We start from the raw sequence: 22,422 nt of genomic DNA, 5'->3' as shown, positions 1-22,422 counted from the left end.
TGTGACAAATGTTCTAGAGTTGTCCATATAGAGCAAAAAGAAATAAAAAATATTTTATTAAAATGTTTCAAATAAATACTTTAAAATTTTACATAATTTATTAAATATGCCTGATTTCTCCTAGGCAAAAGGTATTTTAATGCTTTATTTAATTTACTAGCTGTACCTGGCCACGCGTTGCTGTGGCTCAGTCTGGTTAAATGGAAAAGAAAGAAAAGAGAAAGTGCACATTTCTAATATGTTTAATTTCACAACGCTTTCAGATATACAATATTTTTTGTTGTTCCATTGTCTGTGCAGATATAGAGATTGTCTGGTTTGCTGACTCTAGAACACACAACATATAATTGTCCATGTGAGAAGCAGTCTGTGTCTAGATCTAAACCACAGAATTCTAAAGCTTGGCCCTGAGCTTTGTTGATGGTGATTGCAAACGCCAATAGAATTGGGAATTGCAATCTCTTAAATTGAAATGGCATATGCCTTGGAATCACAGGAATGCGAGAAATGAGGACATATTCACCTTTGAAAGGTCCTGTCAAGATCGTTGCTTCTACGACGTTGCTCATTAATTTCTTTACTGCAAACCGCGTGCCGTTGCAAAACTTTGGCTGGTTGACATTTCGCAATATGATAATTGGCACGCCGATTTTCAATTGCAGTACGTGCGGTGGCAATCCTTGTCAGATCGAGTGAATTCAAAAATTCTGTTGGATAATTAACTGCTTCATCTGCTTCCACAAGAGTGTCGACAAACTTGTATGTGACTGTCTCGCTTTGAATGTTAGACTGAATAATATTGTTAAGTTAGTAGACGTCTTTGTTCTTGGCCGCAAGAATAACTCATTCACTCGGCCAGTCGTGATTCTTATATTTGGTTTGAATATTGGGAAATACTTTTTCAACCAATTCTTCTTTTGACATCACTAAATTGAGAAGTTATAAGGCAATGAAATTCGTCCTGAGATCAGATCAACCAGCACCTTTCCATTCCCAATTTCCAGCAGTTGATGTGAGAATATCTCAGCTGATCAATTGTTTTGCAGCTGGACATGCACAGTTGTAGTTGATTTTAACGTCTTTACGTGTCGCCACAAAGTAGAGTATTTCAGGCAAGCATTTATTTCATCTGCTGGTGTCAATCGAGGAATTACAGGTAATGTTTGCCTGAATCTCCTGCAAGCAATATTAATGCATTCCCAAGTGGTCTGATGTTTCCACGCAAATCTTGCAATAATCGATCAAAAGCCTCAAGAGATTTGTTTGCATTTCTGCAATACTTTTCCCATGCCGGATGCTTTGGAAATGTTGCACGTGGGAGTTTCAATGAATGGCATGTTCAATGGCAATTTCAAAGCGGAATGAGCAGTTCTTCCACCTGGTAGCAATGTCGCAGCTATTCCGGACGACGCAAGGCTAAGGCTATGTCATTTTGGGATCGAATTGCTGCCAGAATAGATCTAATTAGGAATGTTTTACCAGTTCCTGCTGGCGCATCTAAGAAGATTTCTCCAACCTCGTTATTGACAGTTTGCATTATTTAATCATAAATGCCTTTTTGCTCAAGTGTTAGCTTAGGAATATTTGATTGCACATACGACAAAAGATCACCCGTGTTGTAATTTTGTTCACGACACAATTCTACATCAAAGGAAGCAGCAGCAGATCAATTCAGTGATGGCAATGCCAATTGATTGAGAACTTTGTTCACGATTTCTAAGCACAAATCTTCAATCATTATCAATGCTTTGTTGTAGATTTCTGCTGTGAAATCCATGTTTATATTTAAATTGTCCTGGCGTATTCAACGGAAAATATCTTCAGCCATATGTGATTTACATTTCTCCCATAACTCTGTTGGAGATGAAGGAGAGCAGGCGGTCAATATGATTGCAAACCGTGCACGAATTTGATTTGGATGTGACTTGTTGCATGCGTCATTAATGCATACGTCCCAGTGTCGGTCGTTCTCCAATAAATTTAGAGCTTGACATGCACTGCGGAAAGTGGCATGTGTAACGCTGTTGACAATTCTCAATTGCTGGAAAGACAGTGGGCCGAGCACACTTACCAACAGCATGCGAAGAAAGAAGCATTCATCTTGATTGAGATGCATGGTGTACAGTCTGCCTATCATAGTTTCTTTGAACAGTGCAGTCGGAAACATTGAAATGGGATCACAAAACTGGAAATTTGGAAATTATAAATGGGTCATAAATTGGAAACATTGGAATGGAATTGCAAAATGTTTAGTATAGCGTGTGTTGATTTTATGTCCAACAGATAATGCTGTTTTTCAAAAAAAAGCATCTTTTTACCTATCACAGGTGTGACATCTATATAATAGTAGGTATATAAAAACAGGCATATTCATATACAATGTTGTGTCAAATTTTCAAGGCAATCAGTGAAGAACTTTCAAAGATTTAAGATTTTGAACAAACGAACATTTATATTTTTATTTATATAGATTGGTGTGACTGTGGTTAATAAAGTATGCAGGTGTCAAGTGCACAATTCTCTCACACCTCATCTGTACATGGCAGTGTGTTCACCACCCCAGTAATGTATCCTTCTGTCGCCCTTTTAATTATTTTAAATATTTATGTTCCCACATATCACATGGTATTTTTTAAATTGTAGTGATGATTTCAGTGCAATGAATTTTCAAGGTATATTATTTATGCATGGAATAGACATGATTTGGGCATGTTGCAGACACAAGCATTAGCCAATGAAACACCTACCTGTCACTTATTTACACTGTATACAAAACATCTCTCATATATATGTGCTGAGATATTTTTTCTCAGTTCGGAAAAAAGACCTTGTAATGTCCAGTGAGAAACAGAATCTCTGTTTGAGAATCTCAGTCCTGACTCTCCTGAATTCAGAACCCAGGAGTACTAAGATATTCTTCATTCAGAAATGAATTAAAACAGCAGTTCAAACCAGTGTGATTAAAAATCAGTCCATGGACAAAACATGGAGGACGCAGTCCCCAGACCCCTGAGCCTGTGTCACTGGGAGGAGCTGTGTGTCAGTGCTCCTTCCACAGTGTGGTGGCCACTCTGCACCATGTCACTGCCGCAGCAGTGAGACTCACTGATGTGTTTAAAGCATCCAATGATAATATTAAGCTAACAAAAGGAATAAAAGAGACATAAATATTTCAAGTAGACCAAGAATATTTTCAGCCTAGCCTATGGTTGCCCCGTGGATAGAGCGTGGACCTGGAACACTGAGGTTGCCTGTTGGACCCTGGACTTGCCCGGACACGGCACCCAGGGCAGCAGCTACAGCTACAGTGAAGCAGCTATGAGTCCATACCTTCTCTCCTGCCATCAATTGTTTTTCTCAGTAATATTAATAAATAAAAGATTTTCAAAAATAGAATTATTTAATTAATAAATTAAACAGAAAACTAATATTTTTCAAATTTCATATTATTTTACTGAATTAACTTCTTTTTCAACCTTTTTACTTACTGCAGTACACCTGTGGACAGTAGTGAGTGCTGAGCCTGTGTGTAAGGGTGCCTATGGTGTGTGTGTGGGGGGGGGGGGGGTATTTGCTGTGTGTTTGCATGTTCACCTGAAATTCCCTAATATTAAATTTGAATTAATCAGTAAATTTCAATTCTCTTTATGGTTGTTTCCCATGAAACCCACATTGACCTTTTATTTTTATTTTTCAGAGGAGTTGGAGGAAAAAATAGGTAAATTTACTGATATTTCTTTAGTCTTGATCCAACTGAAAACATTTGGTTTATTTCTTTCTTTATCATCTCTGATCTTTTTATTCATTTAATGGACTTTAGTCCATTTCTGTTTCCTACCCTCCATTCTTTCCCACTCCATGTTTTCTCGTTTTACATACTTATTTCCCTGTAAACGTTGGTTGCTCTCTGTCTTGCAGTAAATTGTCTCAGATTCATTAAGACATTGGTGAGATGAAGGGTATTAAGCTAACAGATACATGATATCTAATATATACATATATTATAACATTATATTAGTGTATATATATGAATATAAATGTATGTACAGTATTTCCAGAAAATATTTAAACTGAAGACCTCTATCAAGTATTCCAAAGTTGAGGGCCCATTATTATGTATTTACTATTTCTCCAAACTCTTAAGAGAAAAATCTACAAACTTTCAGTGTCCAATGCTGCTGTGCGTTGTCTCCTCAAAGCCTGTGTCATGATAAATACCTTGTATCATTCACTGGTCAGATGTGACAGAGTGGGGCATCCCTCGTCCACTGTCCTTGATTATAGGACCCAGTGTTCCAAGATCTCCAAATAGTTCACATAAATTTCTCTGGCCTTTGAAAATATCCCACCATGCCTGTTATTTATTCTTTGGCATTGTGTTGACACTGATATCAAATAACAAACTGCACTTAAAAATATCTATTTATAGAAGGATGAAGTGTGTTAAGGCAAGTGGAAAAGTGATACATCTTTTACCTGTACTTTTCATGTGAAAGGTAAGACAAAAAATATTGATCACAATGCTACAAAAAGATAAAGTAAACTTAATCATTCAAAACTTAATATTGTCTTTTTGTAACCAGAATTACAATTTTTTTTTCCTAGGGAAATTCCTCTAATGTACAGAGTAGATTTCATGTGACTAGTGCAACAAAAACACTTTTGTTGAGATGGGGCCTATGTCACTGTAGGCTTACTCATCAACAATGAAGTCCCTGTCTCATATGTGAATACGAATTCTTTCAATCTCAAAAGGCTGATAGTCCAGTGACAGGGGAACACTTAGTATTGCACATCCCAGCATTTCTGACCTAACTCCCTCCTCACTTTCTTTCCTGACTTAGTCTCCTGTGCACAGGGGACAGGGGAGGGAGAACAGCACTGACTCTGATGGGGGAGGTGTCCTTTGGATCCTCAGGGTTCCTGCTTTCACAGACATGGGTCCATGTATGCTCCAGCATGAACTAGGAAATGGAGGGGCTTATTTCTGTTTACTTTCCTACCCAATATTGTGTTTTTATTGGGAATGAGCTGTTTATTTCTTCCTTTTCCCTTTCACCTGTGAGTGAAAGATAAGTACCAATAACCGACTCCCTTTATAATTCTCTCAATTGTTCCTTAAACTGTTGTCTTCGTCTGAATGATCATCTCACTATTGTCTCAGTATCTTGGTCTTTCAACTCTGATTCCCTGACTTCATTTGTTTTTCAGTTTCTCCCATTATGACCTCTCCAATTGTCTTGTTGTTACATCAAGAAGTCAGAGCCTTTAGGTCAAATTAATTTTATCAATCAGATATGTGGAAGTGTAGGTACTTGTAAATTTAGTTGGTGTAAGTTTTCTCCAAAGACAGCTCAGATCATTTGATTCCGAACCTCCCTCACTGTCCATGACTTGTCCACGTTGGAGAAACAACATGTAGCAGATGTAGGGCTTTCGCTGTCACTATGTTACAGAGTGTCAACAACCTGTCTCATATGTGAGCTGAGATATATATTTGTTTCTCATTTAAGGAAAAGGCACAGTAAGGTCCACTGAGAAGCAGAATCTCGGTCAGAGAATCCCAGTCCTGTCTCTGTCCTGAATTTAGCACCCATAGGAATTAAGGTTTCCTTCATTCAGAAATGAGTGAAAACAGAATCTCCAATACAGTGCAGTTAACAACCAATACGTGGACAAAGACATGGAGGATGCAGCCCCCAGACCCCTGACCCTGTGTCACTGGGAGGAGCTGTGTGTCAGTGCTCCTTCCACAGTGTGGTGGCCACTCTGCATGATGTTGCTGCCGCAGCAGTGAGACTCACTGATGTGTTTAAAGCATCCAGTGACCATACAAATATAATAAATGGAATAATAGTAACATAAATATCTCAAAGAGACCAAGAATATTTTCAGCCTAGCCTGTGGTGGCCCCGTGGACAGAGTGTAGACCTGGGACACTGAGGTGGCCAGTTCGACCCTGGACTTGTCCGGACACGGCACACAGGGCAGCAGCTACAGCTACAGGGAAGCAGCTCTGAGTCCACACGCTTCCCTCCTGCCTCCCGTTTCTTTTCTCAGTAATAGTAATAAATAAAATGTTTTCAAAAACACAAATGTTTTATAAAATAAACAGAAAAACAAATAATTTTAATTTTTTATTATTTTATTAAATTAACACCCTTTTTAAGATATTCATTTACTGTAGAATACTGTGGACAGTAGCAAGCTCTGAGTCATTGTGTAGCTGTGTGTTGGGGCAAATGTGTTATTTGTTATGTGTTTGTGTGTTCATCTGAAATGTGGTCTGTTTAACTTTAAATTTGAATATATCAGTAAATTTGAATTCTCTTTGTAGTTGTTTCCCATGAAATTGACTAACTGTTTCCTATTTCTTTTTTTCAGAAGAATATAAGGAAACAATAGGTAAATTTACTGATATTTCTTTACTCTTCATCCACTTAAAACTTCTGGTTTATTTTTCTGTTTGACATTTCTGACCTTTTTATCGAAGTGCCTTCCATTGACCTATCTTTTTCCTAGATGTCTGCTGTCCCCCCATGTGATTTTGAGACAGAATTTCTTCTATTTGGAATTCTATCCATTTCCCTTTCCTCCCTCTTATCCTCTCCCATCCTTTCTTCTGTCATTTTACATAATTATCTCCCCACTGTTATTTTACATAATTATCTCCCTGTAAACATTGGCTGCTTCTGTCTTGCAGTAAATTGTCTCAGTTTCATTAAGACTTTGGTGAGATGAAGGGTATTCAGTTGGTAGATAAGAAAATTTTAATGTATACCTATATTGCAGGTTTATATTAGTGTGTATGTATATAAAAATATAAATATGTATTTCAGGAAAATATTCAAACTTAAGACCTCTGTCAAGTTTTCCAAGTTTCAAGGTCCATTATTATGCAATTAACACTTTTCCAAAGCCTTGAAAGAAAAGAGCCCAGACTGTCAGCATTCAGTGTCTCTTCCCAATGTCTTCTCACAGCCTGAGTCATGATAAATACCTGACATCATTCTCTGGTCAGGTGTGAGAGAGTGGGGTGTCCCTCTTCCACTGTCTTTGATCATAGGGCCCATGTGTTCCAAGGTCTCTAATATTTTACATAATTTTTTCTGTCCTTTACAAATATCCAGCCATGCCTGTTTTTTATTCTTTGGTATTAAGTTGACACCAGTGTCCTATGACAAATGGCACTTCAAAATAAACAAACTGCAGAAGGAAGAAGTGTCTTAAGGCAAGTTGAAAAGTGATACATCTCTGACCTGTACTTTTTGTCTGAAGGGTGCAAGAAAAATTATTGACCTCAGATCTCAAAGGAAGAAAATTTAATCTTCTGCAGCTTAATATTTTTCTGACGACGATTATAATTATATTATTTTTCCTTGGGATTGTTCTTTAGGAATATGTCCCTCTCTGTACAGAGCAGGTGTCCTATGACGAGTGCAACAAAATTGTCAAGTTGGGTGCCTCTTCTCTACGCTCTCTCAACGCTGGCAAACTCTTTGTCTCATATGTGAATACGGTCTTTTTAAATCTGAACATGATTGTTCAATGACCGAGGAATGCTTAATATTGCACATCCCAGAATTTCTGACCTAGCACCCTCATCATTTTATTTTCTCATTTAGTTTCTTCTGCATAAGGGACAGGGGAGGGAAAATAGCTTTGTCTCTGATGGATGAGGTGTTTTTTGGAACCTGATGGTTCCTATTTTCACAGACATGGGTCCATGTGTGCTCCAGAGTAGACTAGGAAATGGAGGGGTTATTTCTGTTTACTTTCCAACCCAATATTCTGTTTTCACTGGGAATGAGTTGTTTATTTCTTCCTCTTACTTTTCAGCCAAGAAGGAACCGAGCAAAGGGAAGTCCCGCTCACCTACCCCACTGCCCTTCCCTCATCTGTTCCTCATTCCCTTCTCTTCAGCTCTGAATGAACAGCTACCTTTGTCTCAGTGTCTTGGCCTTTTAACTCTGATTAGCCACTTCATTTTCTTTTTAATTTCTCCCTTTATTACTCCACCATTTTTCTTGTTTTTGCAATCAAGGAGACAGAGCCTTCTGTCAAGTGAATTTTATTAATCAGATATCTGGGAGTTTAGGTACATTTAAAGTTTCTGAGTGTAAGTTTTCTCCAAGGACAGTGTCGTCACTTGACTCAGAACCTCCCTCACTGTCATTTCTTTCCCTTCATCTGATTCACTCAGCTTCATTCAGGACTGAATTAAAACAGACACTCAAATACAATAAGGTTGAGAACTAACTGGTGAACAAAAACAATGTGAATGGATTCACATTCACATGAACCTTAAACTGTATTTACCTGCATGAGCATTCTTTCAGTCACTCTTGTACAGTAATTGTTGCAAATTTGGACAGTGTAGTCACTGCAGTTAGAACTGAACACACATATATATAGACATGAACATCCACAGACCAGTTTAAATATGGCAGATATTTCTTAGTGGTCTACATACAGTGAAAAGTGATCAAGAATACTACAAAATTGAGATTCATGGACATAGATAAAAGTGCAGTGGTTACCATGGGGAGGGGAATGAAGAAGAGGGAGGAGCATAAAGAGAAACAAAATATAGGGTGAAGGAGGACGATTTGACTTTGGGGATGGGTATACAGCATAATCGACTGCCGGAATGAGGTGGAGATGTTTTCTCTAAATCTATGTACTCTGGTTGACCAATGTCACCCTGTTAAATTTAATTGTCTAAATAAAAAAATTAAAAAACACATATCAGAATGAACCTGACCAAGTGGTGGTGCCATGGATGGAGCATTGGACTGGGAAACGGAGGACCCAGGTTCAAAACCCCGAGTTCGCCAGCTTTAGCATGAGCTCATCTGATTCAAACAAGGCTCACCAGCTTGAGCCCAAGGTTGCTGGCTCGAGCAAGGGGTCACTCAATCTGCTGTAGCCTTTGGTCAAGGCACATATGAGAAAGCAATCAATGAACAACTAAGGTGCTAAAATGGAGAATTGGTGCTTATCATTTCTCTCCCTTCCTGTCTGTTCCTGTCTGTTCCTCTCTCTGTCTCTCTGTCTCTCTCTGTATCTGTCACAAAAAATAAATATATAAATATATAAACATACCAGAAAGAATATTCTTAAAATTTTTTAGAGTTCATTAAATGCACTTCATTTCTCCTATTTAAATAGATTTTTATATCTTTTATAAAATGTATTGGGGTGACCTTGGTTAACAAAACTATACAGATCTCAGGTGCACAATTCTCTCAAACCCCATCTGTACGGGACAGTGTGTTCAACACCCCAGTCACGCATCCTTATGTTACTCTTTTATTTATTTAAATCTTTATGTTGCCATATACTACATGGTATTTTTAAAATTGTAGTGATGATTTCTGTGAAATGGATTTTCATGGTATATTCTTTATTATGGAACACACAATTATTGGCTACGTTGCAAGAAACAACCATTAGCAGATGGGGGACTTTCGCTGCCTCTTCTTTACAGTGTGTAGAACACCTGTCTCATGTGTGTGAGCTTAAATATTTGTTACTTCGTTAAGAGAAAGGCACAGTAAGGTCCAGTGAGGAACAAAATCTCTGTCAGAGAATCTAAATCCTTTCTCTGTCCTGAATTCAGCACCCATAAGAATTAAGATTTCCTTCATTCAGGAATGAATTAAATCAGAAACTGAAACACAGTGTGGTTAGAAATCAGTCTGTGGACAAAAACATGGAGGACGCAGCCCCCAGACCCCTGACCCTGTGTCACTGGGAGGAGCTGTGTGTCAGTGCTCCTTCCACAGTGTGGTGGCCACTCTGCATGATGTCGCTGCCGCAGCAGTGAGACTCACTGATGTGTTAAAACATCCAGTGACCATACAAAGCTAACAAACTGAATAACAGGAACATAAATATTTCAAATAGACCAAGAATATTTTCAGCCTAGCCTGTGGTGGCCCCGTGGATAGAGTGTGGACCTGGAACACTGAGGTGGCCAGTTTGACCCTGGACTTGCCCGGACTCGGCACCCAGGGCAGCAGCTACAGCTACAGTGTAGCAGCCATGAGTCCACATGCTTCACTCCTGCCTCTTATCTCCCCTGTCTGTACTATTAATATAAAAAAATATTTTCAGAAACAAAATTATTTTATTAATTAACCAGAAAAATCAATATTTTTTAAATTTCATATTAGTGTACTAAATTAACTCCCTTTTCCACATTTTTACTTAAGTAGAACACCTGTGCACAATAGTCAGCTCTGAGCTATTGTGCAGGAGTCTGTTTCGGGGGAGGGTGGTGTGTGTGATTTGTGTGTGTGTGTGTTCATCTGAAATTAACCTAATTATAAGTTTGAATTTAGCAGTAAATTTGAATTCTCTTTGTGTTCTTTTCCCATAAAAATGACATTAATATTTTGCCTTTTTCTTTTTCAGGAGAATTAAAGAAGAAATTTGGTAAAATGACTGTTACTCCTTTACTCTGGATCCACTTGAAAACATTTGGTTTATTTTTCTCTTGGACATTTCTGGGCTTTTTATCCAACTGCTCTCTCTTGGTCTGTCCCCTCCTAGATGTCCACTGTCTGCCCTAGATTCTGAGACAGCGCTTCTCCCATGTGTGGCTCCATTTCTGTTTCCTACTTTTCATCCTTTCCCATTCCTTCTTTTCTCATTTTATACAACTTTTTCCCTGTAAACATTGGCTGCTGTGTCTTGCAGTAAATGGTCACACTTTCCTTAAGACATTGGTGAGATGAAGGGTATTAAGTTAACAGAATCATAATTTTTAATATATACATATATTATAGGTTTGTATTAGTGTGTATATGTAGATATATATGTATGTATTTCTGGAAAATATTCAAACTTAATACCTCTGTCAAATATTCCAAGATAGAGAGCTCATTATTATGCAATTAATTCTTCATAAACCCTTGAGAGAAAAGACTCCAAATTTTAACCTTTAAATGTCTCTGTCCATTATCTTTCCACAGCCTGTGTCATGATAAATACCTTGTATCACTCACTGGTCAGATGTGAGAGAGTGGGGCATCCCTCTTCCACTGTCCTTGATCATATGACCCGGATGTTCCAAAGTGTCTAAATATTTTACATTAATTTTTCCTGACTTTTTTTTTTTTCTGAAGCTGGAAACGGGGATAGACAGTCAGACAGACTCCCGCATGCGCCGGACCGGCATCCACCCGGCACGCCCACCAGGGGGCGACGCTCTGCCCACCAGGGGGCGATGCTCTGCCCACCAGGGGGTGATGCTCTGCCCCTCCAGGGCGTAGCTCTGTCGCGACCAGAGCCACTCTAGCACCTGGGGCAGAGGCCAAGGAGCCATCCCCAGTGCCCAGGCCATCTTTGCTCCAATGGAGCCTAGCTGCGGGAGGGGAAGAGAGAGACAGAGAAGACGGAGAGGGGGAGGGGTGGAGAAGCAGATGGGCGCCTCTCCTCTGTGCCCTGGCCAGGAATCGAACCCGGGACCTCTGTGCGCCAGGCCGACGCTCTACCACTGAGCCAACTGGCCAGGGCCTTTTTCCTGACTTTTAAATATATCCAACCATGCACGTTTTTTATTCATTCACATTTGTTGATACCGTTAGCAAATAACTAACAGCTCTTAAAAATAAAGAATTTGCAGAAAGATAAAGGGTCTTAAGGCAAGTGGAAAAGTTATACATCTCTGACCTAACTTTTTATATAAAGGGTACAAAAAAAATAATATTGTGATGATTCAAAAAAACAGACAAGTTCATCATTCAAAGCTTAATATTGTGCTTTTCTAACCCCAGTTACAAATATATTTAATTCTTAAGAATGGTCTTTAAGAACATATCCCTCCAATGTACAGAGTAGTGTTTATATAACTAGTGACCTAAAACTAGTTTTGTCCAGATGGGTGTGTCTACTGTACATGTCCTCGTCACTGGTGAAGTCCCATCTCACATGTGAATGCATTTGTTTTGTTATCTGAAAAAGGTGATAGTCCAGTGACGGGTATATTAGTATCGCACATCCCAGCATTTATGACCTAACACCCTCATTATTTTATTTTCTGATTTAGTTTCTTGTGCACAAGGGACGGGGAAGGTAAAATGGCATTACCTCCAATGGGTGACATGTCCTTCAGAACCTCAGGGTTCCTACTTTCACAGACATGGGTCAATGTGGATTCCAGAGTGAACAACCAATGGGGACCCATTTCTGCTCTCCTTTCTATCAGTCTGTTTTCACTTGGAATGATTTCTTTATTTCTTCCTTTTCCTTTTCAGCTAAGACTGAACAGCAGACAGGTCAGTACCGATAACCTACCCCACCTGTTATTCTTTCATCTCCTCCTTACACTGTTGTCCTCCCTCTCAGTGACCTTCTCGCTATTATCTCAGCATCTTGTCCTCCCAACTCTGATTCTCCATCTCCACAAGTTGCTCAGTTTCTCCCATTATCACCCCTCCAATTGTCTTGTTGTTGCATCTAGGAATCATATTCTTTATGTCAAATTATTTTTATCAATAACGTATCTGGAAGTGTAGGTACTTTTAAATATTTTGAGTGTACATTTTCTCCAAGAACAGCTCCACTTTTTGATATAGAACTTACCTCGCTTTCATTTCTTCCCTTCATCTGATTCACTCAGCTTCATTCAACCCTGACTTAAAGCACACACTCAAATACACTAAATTCGAGAATAAATAGGTAAGCAAAAATGTTGTAAATAGAAGCACATAAGAACCTAATCCTGTAATAACTTATATGAGCAGTCTTTCAGTAAGTGTTGTACAGTGGTTGTTTCAAATTTATACAGTGTAGGTTCTGAAATTAGAATTAAATACTTACATATATGTTTGTATGTATATATGTGTGTGTATATATGTATATATTTATATGTAATATATATGTATATATATATAAAGGCATGCAAAGACCATTTTAACATAACAAATATATTATACTTGTCCATATAGGGTGAAAAGAAACCAAAAAATTTTCTTAAAATATATCAAATAAATATTTTAAAATTTTACAGAATTTTTTAAATATGTTTCATTTTTCCTACTTTAACGGACTTTGAATAATTTATTGAATTTATTGGGGTGAGCTTGCTTAATGAAACCATGCAGGTTGCAATGCTGAATTGTATAACACCTCATTTGTACGTGACAATGTGTTCACCAACTCAGTCACATATTCTCTGTCAGGCTTTTATTTATTTTAAATCTTTGTGTTGCCATATGTTACATGATATTTTTCTAATTGTAGTGATAATTTCAGTGAAATGGATTTCCAGGGTGTATTCTTTATTCATGGAATAGACAAGACTTGTCCACGTGACAGAAACAACCATTAGCAGACAGAACACCTTCGTTCCCTCTCCTTTACCGTGTGTGGAAATCCTGTCTCGTGTGTGCGCTTGGAAATCTGTTTCTCAGTTAACAGAGAGACAAAATAAGGTCAAAGGAGAAACAAAATCTCCATCAGAGAATCACAGTCCTGTCACTTCCCTGAATTCAGCACCATGAGTATTAAGGTATTCTTCATTCAGGAATGAGATATAACAGAAACTCAAATACAGTACGATAACAAATCAACTGTGGACAAAACATGGAGGACGCAGCCCCCAGACCCCTGACCCTGTGTCACTGGGAGGAGCTGTGTGTCAGTGCTCCTTCCACAGTGTGGTGGCCACTCTGCACCATGTCACTGCCGCAGCAGTGAGACTCACTGGTGTGTTTAAAGCATCCAATGACCATACAAAGCTCACAAACAGAATAACAGAAGCATAAATATTTCAAATAGACCAAGAATAATTTCAGCCTAGCCTATGGTGGTCCCGTCGACAGAACATGAACCTGGAACACTGAAGTCGCCAGTTCAACCCTGGACTTGCCCGGACACGGCACCCAGGGCAGCAGCTACAGCTACAGCGAAGCAGCCATGAGTCCATAGCTTCCCTCCTGCCTCTCATCTATGTAATAGTAATAAATTAAATCTTTTTAAAAAACAATTTTTAATAAGTTAAACAGGAAAACCAATAGTTTCTAAATTTTATAATATTTTACTCAATTAAATCCCTGTTCAATCTTTTTATTTACTGTAGTATAATGTGGACAATAGTGAGCTCTGAGCCCATGTGTATGTATGTGGGTAGGGGGGCCATGTGTGATTTACTGTGGGTTTGTTTGTTCATATGAAATGTGATGAGGTTAAATTTAAATATAAATTTATCAGTAAATTTGAATTCTCTTTGTGGTTGTTTCCCATGAAATAGACATTGAAATTTTTTTTCTTTTTCAAATGAAATGGAGAAAGAAATAGGTAAAATAACTGATATTTCTTTATTCTTGATTGAATTGAAAACATCTGGTTGATTTTAAGCTTTGACATTGCTGGCCTTTTTATCAAAGTATCTTCCATTGGCCTGTCTTCCTCCTAGATGTCCACTGTTCCCTACTTGATTTTTTTTTTCTGAAGTGAGAAGCAGGGAGACAGTGAGACAGACTCCCACATGTGCCGAGCAGGATCTACCCGGCATGCGCACCATGGGGCAATGCTCTGCCCATCTGGGGAGTTGCTCCATTGCAACCAGAGCTATTCTAGCACCTGAGGTGGAGGCCATGGAGCAGTCCTCAGTGCCCGAGCCAACTTTGCTCCAGTGGAGCCTTGGCTGTTGGAGGGGAAGAGAGAAATAGAGAGAAGGAGGGGGAGGGGTGGAGAAGCAGATGGGCACTTCTCCTGTGTGCCCTGGCCGGGGATCAAACCTGGGACTTCCACACGCTGTGATAGATGCACGTAAGAACCTAACCCGGACTTACTTATATGAGCGGTTTTTCAGTAACCTTTATACAGTGGTTGTAGCAACTTTGTACATTGAAGGTACTGCAATCAGAATGGAATACATACATATATATATATATATATATATATATATATATATAGACATCCAGAGACCTTTTAAATGCACATTTTTCAATAATTTCAATTTTCTTTGAGATTTTTCACTTAAAATTTGCATTGATTTTTCCATTGTTTAACAAGGAATTTCAGAATATGTAGACTAAATTTCCTGCTCTGTCTTTACTCCCGATCTCTCTCAGATGACTGGTACTGGTGTCTTTAGTATTCCTTTCCTTTTTATCTCTCTGTCATCTGTCTGCTCACTACTTCCTGGCTGTCTAGTCGTCTGACCCCATGTTTCCGGTGTTCAGATTCTCTGCTGTTGAGTGATGTTCACTGCTGTTTCCCTCACCTCCACCCGTTCCCATTCCTTCCTTTTCTACTTCATGCCACCGTTCCCTATAAAAATGGCATCCTCTGTCTGGAGAGAGTTGCTGCAGATTAATTAAGAAGTTTGTGGCATTATTTTACAGATATTACTTGGAAACCATGAGAACATAGAACCTATGTCAGTTATTTCAAATGTGATGGTCAATAATCATGCAATTGATACTTCCCCAAAACATTATGAGGAAAGAGATGGTTCCAAGCTTCCTGAGTTTAGTTTCTCTACCTGTTATTCTTTCAAAGTCTGTGTAAAAACTAACACCATTCATTTGATGAAGTGTGAACTTGATGGTCACACTTGCACTGCCTTTGAGCATGTAATCCAAGTGTCCCCACCTATTCAAATATATTTCACAATGTTTCCTGGTTCTAAAAATAAATTCCAACCCTACTAAGTGTTCTCCTGTTTTACATTTTTAATGACATGCTTATCATATTGGCAAACTTCAGTTCTGATCTAATATTTTTGGAAGGATCTTACATCTTAAAGTTCAAATATATCAATTCTGAAAATTTTAAATGAAGACAAAAGTACTACTATCTTGCTATGTTTTCAAAAGGAAACAATATAGACATTTCAAAGTTTAATATCTTCACTTTCTAAAGACAATTTTAATTATACTCTTGAGGCTAATAAATTCAACTTCAGTTATATTCAATTCTATTTGTCGACACACAATTTTAGACTATATCTCTTTAATGTAAGGAGCAAATTTCATCTGATCTATTCAAGAAAAACAGTTTTGGACAGATGGGTGCCTTTACTATAACTTCCATGTCACTATCATGTACCTTAAGTCATTCATAAATAAATATGTAAGAGATAAAATTCTCAGTGTCTCTCTGACACTTCTCCAACACTTTTATTTAGTCATTTGAGAAATGTCATTTATTTTTCTCTGTTTTCTAGGGAAGAAAGTGGTATCTCACCAATTTTTCAGTTTTGGTGTATTTCCTGCTGACTCTTTTCTCATATCTGTCGTATCAATTGACTTTGAATTGGCCACTGTCAAAAGGTGTTAATTGTCTGTGTTTGTTCCCTAAATATTTACAAAAGTTTTTTATTTTCTTTTTCAGAAGAACTTCAGCAAGAAATTGGTAATTTTCCTAGATGGGCACTCCTTCAGTAATGTATTTCATGGAAAAACATTTTCTTGTTTATTCCTTGTTCTTTAAATCATTACCAACCCTATCTTTGCTCTTTTTTTCATGATTTTTAAATAACTCGAACAATTTATATCTCTAAGTGGTGATAGTCCAGTGACAGAGGAACGCTTGATACTGCACAGCCCAGAAGTTCTGCTCTAGCCCCTCATGGTTTTATTTCCTGATTAGCCTCTTGGATAAGAGATGAGGGAGGATGGCACTCCCTCTGATGGTGACATGTCTTCTGAAACCTAATGGTCCCAGTTCTCATAAATATGGGTCAATGTGCACTTTAGACTGAGCTACAAAAGGGATTCCAATTTGTGTTTGCATCCCTCACCCAACTTGTGATTTCACTTGGAATGAATTGCTTATTTTTTCCTTTTACTTTTTAAAGGAGAATGAACAGGGAAAAAGGCAAATACCAGCATGTAGCTCACTGTGTACTTTTCCATTCTCCCATCTGTGTCTTATACCCTTTCCTCCAATTCCCAGTGATCATCTTCCTTAACAGAGCTGTGCTTGCACATGACTTTGTCTCCGTATCTAATTATTCCAACTCAGATTACCCATCTTCAATTGTTCTTTAGTTCCTCTCATTATTACTTCTTTTATTTTTGTTGTCTTTGCAATCAAGGAAACAAAACTTTTCTATGAATAGAATCTTATTAATAAGATATGTGCAAGTTTGGGGATTATTAAAGTTTCTGACATGTAAGTTTTCTCATTTGACTTAGAACTCTCTTCACTGCCATATAATACTTCTATACCTTATTTTCCTGATATTTAATTTAGAAATGATGAGACTTTCTTCACAAAATAGATATGAAATAACATTATTCTCCTTTTTTTCTGTGAGAAAAATTGTACTAAGAGATATCTAAATTTAGTAAGGTTATACTTTGGAAGATGGTGATGAATTTTAGTAAATGTTTTCACCATTTAGTAAATGTGGAACACAGGAGACAAAGGATCACACCATAGCTGTAAGACCACCAAAAAGCCATGACCAGAGAGCTCAATGGTTAGAGTGCTACCCAGAAGTTCAAAGGTTGCCAGTTTGATCCCAGGTCAGAGCACATACATGAACAAATCGATGTTCCTGTCTGCCTCTTTCTCTCTCTCTCTCTCTCTCTCTCTTTCTCTCTCTCACTCTCTGTAACTCTCAAGAAATCAATAAATTTTTAAAAAGTGCACCAAAGAGGCTTCTCCAAGAATGTAGAACAAGTAAATATGTACCTAGTACATTAAAGTGTGAATCTTATAAACTGTAAATACTCAGTCTTTTTACAAAATATCCATTCTATAAGTGAGCTAATCTCCTGGAATTTGCATGAAAGTTTTCAAAGGGACATCAATAAAGCTTACAGTCTAATTGGAAAGAGATAAAATAAGTGTTTAAAGCACAGTCTCTTAACATTTTGCTCAGATGATTTGGTATTAGTTTAGGCCCACTAACACATTATTATTATTATTATTATCATCATCATCATCATCATTTAATGAGAGGTAGATTTCCACATGCTTCCCAACAGGGATCCACCCAGTAAGCCCACTAGGGGGCAATGCTTTGACCATCTGAGGCACTGCTCTGTTGTTCAGCAACCGAGCCCTTCTTAGCACCTGATGTGAAGGCCATGGAGCCATCCTTAGCACCCAGGGCCAACTCACTCAAATTGAGCCATGGCTGCAGGAGAGGAAGAGAGATGAGAGAGAGAGAAAGAGAGAAAGAGAGAGAGAAGTGAGAGGGAGAAGGGTAGAGAAGCAGATAAGCACTTCTCCTATGTACCTTGACCAGAAATCAAACCAGGACATCCACATGCCAGGCTGACACTCTACCCCTGAGCCAACTGGCCAGTGCCGGTCCACTAACAATTTTTAAATTATATTTCCTCTAAACAATAAATCAGTAATTCACATCAATTTTCTTTCATTTATTTTCCATTAGCTTATTTTAAAAATATGTGCTGAGAAATTCTCTACTTATATAGAAGATAAAGGGTCTAATTCTTTGAGCTTCTGAGGTAAATGACAAAATCAGAGAGTATACCATAGCTTTTCACATCTAATTTGAAGTCCTACCAACAACTAAGTTAAATTTTATTGTAATTCTATTAAATGTTAAGAACAAAAAATTATCAGACTTACAAAAAAATTGCACTCAGACTGATAGTTATTCATGTTCTCAGTGTTTGTAACGTATTCTAAACAGACATTTTCAGGACTTCTGCATGTGTTTACCAGTTTTAAGTGAATGTTTAATCTGACATAGTCAGAAAGATTTGCAAAATTAAAACTCAATTTCTATACACTATTATTAGGATAACATTAACATCTTGAATTACAGCCTTAAAACTTTTCATAAAGGAAATATGAGTACAATAAAATGCTTTTATCTTTCTGTCCACATCTTTGCCATTTTTCTTTTATTCAATCCATTGTGAAAATTCCTTCTCCTTTCTTACTTTTCTAAGATAAAAATGGGCTCCTTGCATTTTTTTCATTTCCTGATTTTTGTTTAATATTTTTTTCTAATTACATTTATGATGTCGATTGTCTGTACAATCAACATTGTTAGCATATTTATATTCTCTGTGTTGGTGTTCCTTGACATTTACATGAAGGATTTACTTTTTTTTTTTAATTTTGCTTTTTGGAAAATCTTCAGAGTGAAATGGGTAAATTTTTTCTGACATTCTTTTTTGCTGGTGTACTTTTTTATAAATATTTTGTCTTTTTTCTTTTTTCTGCCCTTTGTTGTATCCTTAGCCTTTTACCTTCTAGGTAGACACCACAATGTTATCATGAGCTTGGTGATGGGAAGGGGATTAGACAGAACGATGTGGTTGTTTCCATTACATAGAAAGCTCCCTGTAACGTGGGTCCCTCACATGTGCTCTGAGATGGAGCCCATTGCATCTACATGACGTTGTTCCAGTTCCTAACACCGGGGTCCACCCTCCACAGCTGCTGAGTGGGATGAGCTCCTCCTTTGCTGGTCCTCCTCACACTTTGTATAAACTGATGTCAGGTGTTAATTGAGACTCACGAGTCCACTTCTCCTGACCGTGTTCTCAGTTTCCTAAGTACGTAAATGTTGTCCAGGATTTTACCTGGTTATGTTCTCTTTCTGATCATAGTTATTATTCCTCTTCCATTTTTATCTTAATTAATCTAATTATTCATTAAACAAATTGCTTCTTTTCAAGGTTTTTCACACATGTATTTTCCATGTCAGTTAAGTCAATAATATATCTCTAAAGTCTAAGGTTATTTTCTGAGATATCCCTACATTATTTTATAGTACCCTTTTAGAAGAATTATTTAAACTCTAATGCATTCTTAATCTGTAGTAGAGTTTTCAGATGGAACAAATTTTATAGAGATTTGTTTCCTTACTTTTGGAATGGGCGTTATTTGGTCAATATGCAGACAGAAACGTTGTCAGATGTGCAGCTCTACCTGCAGCTTCCTGATGAGGCTGAGAACACCTGTCTCATACGTGTGTCTGTGTGTTTTCTCTCAGACAGGAGGAAGACTCAGTACAAGTCCGGTGAGTAGTGCTTTGCTCTCAGAAAGCTCCATTCATTTGTCACTCTGGGTCACCCTCCCCCCCATAGCAGTTGGAGAGGATGCAGATACACAAAAAGTCTATAATTGCAGAGAAACAAAGAGACTATCATCTTTCTAAACTTCAATAAATTCTCTCTGAACTGCAAACCACACATGATCCAGCACATCCTTTCTCCTCTCCTCTCTCTTCCTTCCTGCCTTCATTTAATTTTCTTCCTTTCACTCCATCTGTGTCCCTCCCACGTTTTTTTCTATATTTCGACCTGTCCTGCATCCGAGCATTTTTATTATCATGCTTGAAAAAATGGAATATGAAGGTAACACAGGATAGAAAGAGGAAGTTCAAGAGATTTAGAAGAAATGAGACAAACTGAGAGAAATGGAAAAGTCAGTGAGAAACAGGAGGGAACAAAAGTAAACGTCTTTCTGTTTTGTTCTTTTGCAGTTTGGAGGAAAGTGCCATTATACCCCGGTGAGTGACATGGGACGTGATGACAAAAGTCTTGTTGTCAAAGATTTTGTTATGTGACCATGACCTGTGCACACAATGCTGAAAATCTAAGAAACATCGAAATATACTTTCAATGAACTCAATAGATTACTCAATATTCTAACAGATGTTTTTGAACCCCAACATTTCAGCAGTTTTTTTATTAATTGCACCTTACATTGTGTTTTGAGCTAAGGTAGTGTTAATATTTCCTAAAATTTGAAAAAAGTAAAGCAAAAAATAACCCATTTGGTCAGACTCACCATATATCCTGCTTACTGTACTCCCAATCATCCTAAATAGATTATAAATGTTTATCCTGTAGGATTATTGGGTGAAAAGAATATAAGAATCTTTTGAATAGTGAGTTCTCATGTTCATTTTTCCCTTGCAGATTGGAGAAAAGAAGAGATGAAAGCTGGTGAGTCTAGGATGGTCCAGGAGGGACTCTCACCTTGCAGGGTGGTCTTGGGGAGAGATGGGTGGAGAGGAGCTGGATCTACCCAGGACCAGAGGAGATCTCATAGAATGGGAACCCTCCAGCCCAAATATACTGAGACCTTTCTCAAAATCATGACAATCTCTTGTCCTGTAGTAACTGTGACCCTGGACGCAGCCACTGCTCATCCTGCCCTCCACCTGTCTGAAAATGGAAGACGAGTGACCTGGCAAGAAAGGGGACAAGATCTGCCCTTCTCCCCACAAAGATTCGAATCCCTTCCCTGTGTGCTGGGTCGTCTGGGCATCAGCTCAGGGAGATGCTACTGGGAGGTAGAGGTTGGGGAGGCACATTCCTGGGACCTGGGAGTTTGTAGAGATAACGTAAGAAGGAAAGGGAGGGTCACCATGTCCCCACAGAATGGCTTTTGGGCCATCAGGCTCTACAGTGGGGAATACTGGGCCGTCACTTCCCCAGAAACCCCTCTTACTGTAAGAGAAAAGCCCCTCAAAGTGGGGGTATTTCTGGATTATGAGGATGGAGATGTATCTTTCTTTAACATGACAGATGGGTCCCACATATTCAGCTTTTCCAAGAACACTTTTCGTGGTGTCCTGAGACCTCTTTTCAGGCTCTGGTCCTCAGACTCATGCTCCCTATCCATCTGCCCAGGTGAAGGAAAAGAACTGACTGATGTTGCAATTCCTATGCCACACTAACTCTCATAAGAAATACTTACTTTGGGTCCCAATGTTGATCACATTTCTCGAGTGAGATACAAATAGACTGTTTCCTTCTCCTTACTGGTTCAGGTTCAGAATGAAGTTCTGACACACAGACTGATGATTGTCCCTCATGTCAACGTCCCCTCTTCCTTAGTTATAGAGTCCTCTAATTACACACTTAGAGACTCTTGTACAAATGGTAGATTTCCCACCTCCCCTGCTGCCTGTGACTAAATGATGACCTGTGTGTTATAAGGTGAATTATTCTGTGTGATTCTGTATGTCCCCTGAAATGTGTCCTTAAATGAAAATTGTGTCCTTTTTGCTCCTTTACATTTTATGCTGTCTATAATGTGTAATAATGAATGGAACTAGAAAACATCTGTGACCATGTAAACTGGCATAGGTGACAGAGAATTTAGAATTAGCTTCGGTTTTAACAACATCACAGAACTACTGTATTGCCCTATTCTTGTATTATTTTCTGTGAGAAATAAACTTTTCTAACTTTAAACATTTACATGGTGAATATTTGTCCTCCTAATTGACTCTAAGCATGAGGTGCACTCTCCCTTTAAGGAAGGTGAGGAGGACATCCAGGTGGAATGTCCAGGGGAACCCCAGGTGTGACCGCTGGTCTCTCAGCTCCTCCTGCTCCCCCACTGTGTTCCTCCCACAGGGGCCCCTGTTGCTCCTGACCCGCCAGTCCCTCCTGACGTCACTCCTGCCCTTTCCTGCTTAGAGCCGTGGTGAACACAGTCTAGTGTCCCATGACT

The 22,422-nt window shown here is 38.4% G+C and overlaps 1 protein-coding gene across 1 annotated transcript in view; it reads left to right on the top strand.

Annotated features, from left to right (window-relative positions):
• The window catches only part of LOC136387789 (butyrophilin subfamily 1 member A1-like), a 31,597-nt gene extending 9,437 nt beyond the window's left edge, over positions 1-22,160 (top strand). Inside the window, exons 6-14 of the mRNA XM_066359828.1 lie at positions 3,698-3,718; positions 6,385-6,405; positions 10,420-10,440; positions 12,264-12,284; positions 16,351-16,371; positions 19,946-19,972; positions 20,438-20,464; positions 20,877-20,903; positions 21,078-22,160. Coding sequence (XP_066215925.1) covers positions 20,894-20,903; positions 21,078-21,640 — 573 coding nt within the window. The 5' untranslated portion in view covers positions 3,698-3,718; positions 6,385-6,405; positions 10,420-10,440; ... (3 more) ...; positions 20,438-20,464; positions 20,877-20,893 and the 3' untranslated portion in view covers positions 21,641-22,160. The remainder of the gene's footprint in view (positions 1-3,697; positions 3,719-6,384; positions 6,406-10,419; positions 10,441-12,263; positions 12,285-16,350; positions 16,372-19,945; positions 19,973-20,437; positions 20,465-20,876; positions 20,904-21,077) is intronic.
• The last annotated feature ends 262 nt before the right edge of the window (positions 22,161-22,422 follow it).

The sequence above is a fragment of the Saccopteryx leptura genome, chromosome 1 (genome assembly GCF_036850995.1).
Source record: "Saccopteryx leptura isolate mSacLep1 chromosome 1, mSacLep1_pri_phased_curated, whole genome shotgun sequence".
Taxonomy (NCBI): domain Eukaryota; kingdom Metazoa; phylum Chordata; class Mammalia; order Chiroptera; family Emballonuridae; genus Saccopteryx; species Saccopteryx leptura.
Note: the sequence above shows the minus strand (reverse complement) of the source record. Positions and strands in the feature narration are given on the sequence as shown.